At 43.2% G+C, this 6970-nt stretch overlaps 1 protein-coding gene across 3 annotated transcripts in view; it reads left to right on the forward strand.

The window, feature by feature from the left end:
* The window catches only part of SQOR (sulfide quinone oxidoreductase), a 46662-nt gene that overhangs the window by 27763 nt on the left and 11929 nt on the right, over nt 1–6970 (forward strand). For 2 of the 3 annotated variants that reach the window (XM_024761351.1, XM_024761350.1), the window contains exons 4-5: nt 3419–3472; nt 6698–6892. In XM_024761351.1, coding sequence (XP_024617119.1) covers nt 3419–3472; nt 6698–6892 — 249 coding nt within the window. The remainder of the gene's footprint in view (nt 1–3418; nt 3473–6697; nt 6893–6970) is intronic. The other variant, XM_024761352.1, reaches the window with a different exon arrangement.

Below are 6970 nucleotides of genomic sequence, written 5' to 3' on the forward strand. Positions count from 1 at the left end.
TTTAAACAATACATGAAATAAACAAATGGGACTTAATTAAACTTAAAAGTTTTTGCACAGCAAAGGAAACCATAAACAAGACAAAAAGACAACCCTCAGAATGGGAGAAAATATTTGCAAATGAAACAACAGACAAAGGATTAATCTCCAAGATATACAAACAGCTCACGAAGTTCAATATCAAAAAAACAAACAATCCAGTTAAAAAACGGGCAGAAGACCTAAATAGACATTTCACCAAGGAAGACATACAGATGGCCAGGAGACACCTGAAAAGATGCTCAACATCACTAATTATTAGAGAAATGCAAATCAAAACTACAATGAGGTACCACCTCACACTGGTCAGAATGGCTATCATCAAAAAATCTAGAAACAATAAATGCTGGAAAGGGTATGGTGAAAAGGGAAACCTCCTGCACTGGTTGGTGGGAATGTAAATTGATACAACCACTTTGGAAAACAGTATGGAGGTTCCTTAAAAAACTAAAAATAGAACTACCATATGACCCAGCTATCCCACTACTGGGCATATACCCTGAGAAAACCATAATTCAAAAAGAGTCATGTACCACAATGTTCACTGCAGCTCTATTTACAATCCCCAGGACATGGAACCAACCTAAATATCCATGAACAGATGAATGGATAAAGAAGACGTGGCACATATATACAATGGAATATTACTTAGCCATAAAAAGAAACGAAACTGAGTTATTTATAGTGAGATGGATGGACCTTAGAGTCTGTCACACAGAGTGAAGTAAGTCAGAAAGAGAAAAACAAATACCGTATGCTAACACATATATGTGGACTCTAAAAAAAAAAAAAGGTACTGATGAACCTAGTTGCAGGGCAGGAATAAAGATGTAGACATAGAGAGTGGACTTGAGAACATGGGGTGGGAGGGGAAAGTTAGGTGAAGTGAGAGTAGCATCGACATATATACACTACCGAATGTAAAATAGCTAGTGGGACGCAGACGCATAGCACAGGGAGATCAGCTCCTCGGTGCTTTGCGATGACCTAGAGGGGAGGGAGGCTCAAGAGGGAGGGGATATGGGGACATATGTATGCATATGGCTGATTCACTTCGGTGTACAACAGAAACTACCACAGTATTGTGAAGCAATTATACTCCAATAAAGATCTATTTTAAAAAAAAAGAATACATGGAAGAAAGGAAAAGGAAAGATGTATTGAGTATCCGCCCTGCCCCCACGGGGTACTTGACTGCTGACTGGTGGAAAGCAGGTTTACAATCTGTGAACACACGCTGATGCTTTTCTTTTTCTAAATTATTACGAGACATCTATTTAGTAGATGAGCCTGGAATTTTGAAAGGTTTAAACATCCTATTTACTAAATTGTTGGTGTCAGAATTTACCTCCCCCCATCCCCTGTATAAAATTAGAACACTTGCCCATATTTAGCCTTCCAGCGAGGTCTGCACTGTTCTCTGAAATTGCTCAAAAGTTTTGTCTACAAGTTTCTGCACTTCCTTAGAGTTAGGTCATCTGGCCTGGAAGCGTGAACTCATTCAAAAGACTTGAAGCTTTCTTGTGTTGTTTGCTACTTTAGGGTTTATTCTCCCTTATTTATTTATTTTTTAAATAATCATAAGCATGTCTGTTACTAGTCCTTAAAATAATCAATATTATGCTCTAATAGAACCATCAAGGCATGCACAAACCAATGGCTTTTCTTGCTGAGAGTGTGCATATATGTCTTACCTGTAGGGCACCACCCCCAGACCCCATGCCATCTCTGACCTCACACCCTGAAGACTCAACACAGTTTACTCAGCCATTTAATGGGCCTGGTACACCTTCCTACAGATCAAGGAATTTAAGGGCACCCAGTCTCTGTGGGTAGGCAAATCATACAGGTGAAGATGTATATATTATCTGTCCACTTGGATAAACTGTATTTTTCACATGCAACTGAAATCAACCATCCACCCATCCTTTCATCCAACAGACATTACCAACTTCCTCACTTTAATTTAGTGACTGTGCTAGATTCTAGGACTATAGGGAACAAGGCATAACCTTTATCCTCTAGGAGCATTCGATGTAGTGAGGAGAACATTGCTGCTGTATAACGCAAGTGCTTCTCTATTTGGTACAAGACTGTGGCAGTCACCACCTGTGGCTCCATTCCGGGCTCCTGTCATGGCAGTCATTCTCCAGTTTTCTAGGCAAGTCCTTTTATTTTACATCCTTCTTGCTTACACTCTTGTGCTTCAACTTGTCCAACTTCTGATCCTAAACCCCCATTTCCATCACAATAAACGTGGATACTTTTGCCTTCAGCATGGATAAGCACAATGCCCATATTTAAAGAGAGGAGTTTTAAATTCCAAACAGATCATTAAACAAGATCAGGTAGGTTATATCACACACATCCTTTCTAGTGGCCCTCAAAAGAGCAGTTTCTCAGTTACGATATTGATCCAATTCATACGACAGGTCAGATTTGCTTGGGATTCATAAGCTACCAGATAGCTTTTAAAGAAAGCTGATTGTTTTTAGAATATTACTCAGCCATAAAAAGAAACGAAATTGAGTTATCTGCAGTGAGGTGGACGGACCTACATACAGAGTGAAGTAAGTCAGAAAGAGAAAAACAAGTACCGTATGCTAACACATATATATGGAATCTAAAAAAAAAAAAACAGGTCATGAAGAACCTAGGGGCAGGACAGGAATAAAGACGCAGGCGTAGTAGAGAATGGACTTGAGGACATGGGGAGGGGGAAGGGTAAGTTGGTACGAAGTGAGAGAGTGCATGGACATATATATACTACCAAATGTAAAATAGATAGCTAGTGGGAAGCAGCCGCATGGCACAGGGAGATCAGCTCTGTATTTTGTGACCACCTAGAGGGGTGGGATAGGGAGGGTGGGAGGGAGACGCAAGAGGGAGGAGATATGGGGATGTATGTTTATGTATAGCTGATTCACTTTGTTATAAAGCAGAAACTAGCACACCATTGTAAAGCAATTATACTCCAGTAAAGATGTTAAAAAACTGATTGTTTTAAGATTTGAAAGTCATCCTCCCACTCTTCAACATGAAAAATGTTGTGTTAACACAAGCACTAGGGAAGCACTGTGGCCTCTTTGCTGTCGTTCTCCACTGTGTAAAAATACAGGCGTCTCGAGCTCCCAGAGGCCAGGCAGGTTATACAATATTTGTGAAGCAGTGAGGTGTGAGGCAGCAGAGAACGGTGGGCATGATGGCAAACTGGAACGTGCATCTCTGCCTGCTGTCCTGCGCACTACCCACAACCCCAAGTCAGTCACGGTAAAAAATGGAAACGCAGTGTTGGCCACACACATTTGGGGCCTGAGTCAGCCCTTGGGCTGCCACTTTTTGGGTCCTGGTCTAAAATGTCATTTTTTTTGTGTTGCAGATTTCCTACAAATATCTAATCATTGCTCTCGGAATTCAGCTGGACTATGAGAAGGTACTGTTTTAAGCTACTTTTATGTTACACTGGCGTCCTTACGCTACGATCAAAACAGCGTTTAGTTGCTTTACATTCATTTTGACAAGAAAGAGTATTAAGCAATCCCCTTCTAGTTTTATTTCTCAGCAGTCTTTTTGTGGTTTTAAAAAGGTCTTCTCTAAGATTCTGTCAATGATCATGATATGTTCTAGCTTTAAACTATAATCAGAGTTCGGCGTGTCCGTGGCCTGATGGTAATTCTTGCAAAATAGCCACCTTTTCCACACTTACAAGAAAACTACCTTTCTCTGTAGGACTTAGTTGGTTATATTACAGATTAAATTTTCCTTTAAAAGTAAGATTTAGAGTGTGAATTTCTAAGTAGACTTTAAGGGTAGAATACCAGCAGTTAGCTTATCAGGAGCTGGAAGGATGTCTTGAGTTTTGTTGCATAGAGCTGGGGTTTTTGGTATGAAGTGACCGACACAATATAAATGCTGCCCTAGAAGTTCCTTAGACCTCCCTTTTCAGTGAGCTAGAGAGCCAGATGCCTTCTGACAATTGTGAGATTCAAATTTATTTTCCTAAAACGTAATGGGGTGAGTTAGTAATTATGATTTCCAGAAGCTTATTGGGGACTGTGGATTAGTAGCTGAAGCACATAAAGCATTGTGATGACCAGGTCACAAGTTTCAGGAATGCGGTCCAGGTGAGGGCCACGTCTGAGTTGGATCAGCAGGGTCTTTGAAGTGTGTTTCTGTGTAAAAAACCAGAATCGTGACATGTCCAGGGTAGGGTGTAGTGAAAATGACCTGGGGCGTGTTGTGTGAAGGTTTAAACAAGCCGTGACTTGGTGTGAAGGTGTGAAGAGTTTGGTGCCATGGGTCACGACAAACTGTGGAGGAGACTATGGAGAAAGGTGCCAGTTACAATTTCTGGGACGTCCTTGCCTCTTAAAAAGCCCACCAGAGTTGACTTAGCAAAGACAGCCCATCTCCACCATCCTGTCACCCCGACAGCCCAGTGCCGTGAGAGGAGGACTGTTTGAAGAGACCAGTGCTGAGGGTTCGTAGCACCCTCTTGCAGTAAACCAAGAAACAATAATATTTAAAAGTAACTGTTACTATGGAGTCTCTACTATGTACAGGGGCCATGCTAGGAATCTAATGCTGACTCCTCACAACTGCTTGTGAGGTAGATATTTTTATCTCCTCTTGATAGATGAGGAAACTGAGGCTAAGAGAGCATGAATAACATTACCAGGGCTACTGTGTTACTTAGCAGTCTTTGTAGATACTAGAAAACTACCCAGGTTAGTGTAAACAAAAAGGGATTTCTCTGATGAGGATACCAGGGTGTTTGGATCTCGGGGGCAGGAATGTAGTTGGGCCTCCAGAAGGGCTGGATCTCTGATCTGGGCTCTGCAGAACCGCAGCAGCTTCTCTCTGCCCAGCTGCCTCCGCCTCTTTCCCCCACCAGCTCCCGAGGGAGTCTCTGCAGCGCCGTGTCCTGCTCGCTGGTCTGCTCAGTGCAGTAGGACGGTCCACAGCTCCCGGTGCACCGCACAGCCTGTTATCTCAGACTTTCCCGTCTCCTTCTGCTTCAGGGTTCCCAGAAATCATAAACTGCCCTTTACGACCAAGTCTCCTTAAAAGGAACTTGGTTACCGCTTTATGGCACCCTTTTCCTTAGCAACAACTTCTTCAGACTAGAGAAAAACGATGAAGGCAGATTTGCTGTTTGTTTATCTCTTCGACACTGAGTTTTTCTTTGGGAGCCAGGAAGTATGGAGGTCCTGTGGGAAGAGCCACAGGCAGTGGTCAGGGGCCTCGGTATCTAGTTCTGTAAGAGTCTAGGTGGGTCTCTCAACCTTGCTCTTCAGTTTCCTCATCTGTGTCTGTGGGTCAATAATATTCCACCCCCTCCCTCAGAGGGGTATAGTGAATAGAGTGAATATTAACTAACATAGATGTGAAACTGCAGAAACATTAAAATGCAAGGTGATTTTATGGTAATAAATAGTTACTGTTGTTGAGACTGAGAATATTACAACTACTTAAACTGCAGCAGAAGATATGGTCAGTAATCAGAGGAATAGTTGCTCTTAATGTTGGATGCAATGGAGGAGACCATAGGACTCTGTTTCCTTGAGACCTGAGGAATAGGTGTTGGGTGACTCTGCAGGTGGGTGCCCTACAGCCGGGAGAACAGGATGGAGAACAGCCTGGGGAGGTTCTGAAGGACCAGGCCATCTTGATGACTGTCTTTGATGGTTCCCTGCTTGTGCCTGAGTCCCTTAACTCACTCCTTTCCATCTTCATTGCATTGTATGAACCTTCTAACATTTAAGACAGGGACCCAGTTAATCTTCCTGGCAGGAATACACTAATACTTACAAAACACTACCACGTAAGTGTCCTTTTTCTAATCACCTTACACGCTTGGTCTCCTTTATTCCTGCCAACAACCCCATGAAGCAGTTACTTTTATCCCCATTTCACAGATGCTGAACATAAGCTTCTCAGTGTTCATCAGAATCACATGGAGGGCCTGTTGAAACAGACTTCTGGGCTGGCCTCTGAGTTTCTGACCCAGTAGGTTTGGGGTGGGGCCTGATAATTTGCATTTCTAACAAGTTCCCAGGTGGTCCTGTTCTGGGGACCACACCTGAGACCCACCAGCTGATTTATTGGGTAATTTACACAGGATCACAGTGCTTGTAAGTGGAAAAGCTAGGACTCAGGCTGGGTCTGTAGGGTTCCCAAGTCCACGCTTTTAATTTCCTGCCTTTGCGGCCTTTACCAAGAGCTGGGCCTGGTCCAGCCTGATACAGAGTAATTTAATTTTGTTAATCACTGACAGTATGGGTCTTGGTTCTGCCTGTTGTTCTTTTTCTCCCCAGTAAGGCAACGGGTTCTCCGAAAAGGAAGTAAGCCTGGCTTCTTGTCCTCAGTCTGATGGTAGGCAGAGATAGGTTCAAATCCTGGTCTCCAGGCCAGGGAGGCCGAGGGTTTCTGCCGGGCCAAGCCTGTTCTGTGCTTTGACAGGTGACTGCAGGCACCACAGCTCTGGGCTTAGCAGATCCCTCAGCCACCTGCCTGCTCCACTGTGTGTGAGTCCTGGGGCTAATGATTGTGCTGAAATACTTGAGAGGTTGTAGAAATGGCAGAGAACAAGGACTCTAAACACAGGCTCCATTTGCACTTTTGTTAAATAATAATTTCTTTGTGTGCTTTGTTGCAGATCAAAGGCCTCCCTGAAGGTTTTGCCCATCCCCAAATAGGGTCCAATTATTCAGTTAGGACGGTAGAGAAGACATGGAAAGCTCTGCAGGACTTTAAGGAGGGCAATGCCATCTTTACCTTCCCTAATACCCCGGTGAAGTGCGCTGGAGCCCCGCAGAAGATCATGTATTTATCAGAGGCCTATTTCAGGAAGGTATGCTTCTTTTCCAGGGATAGAGAGAAGGAGGGCAGAAGGGATTTCATTTTTTTTTTTTTTTTTTTTTTTTTTTTA

Source organism: Neophocaena asiaeorientalis, unplaced genomic scaffold (assembly GCF_003031525.2).
Source record: "Neophocaena asiaeorientalis asiaeorientalis breed wild unplaced genomic scaffold, Neophocaena_asiaeorientalis_V1.1 scaffold713, whole genome shotgun sequence".
Taxonomy (NCBI): Eukaryota; Metazoa; Chordata; class Mammalia; order Artiodactyla; family Phocoenidae; genus Neophocaena; species Neophocaena asiaeorientalis.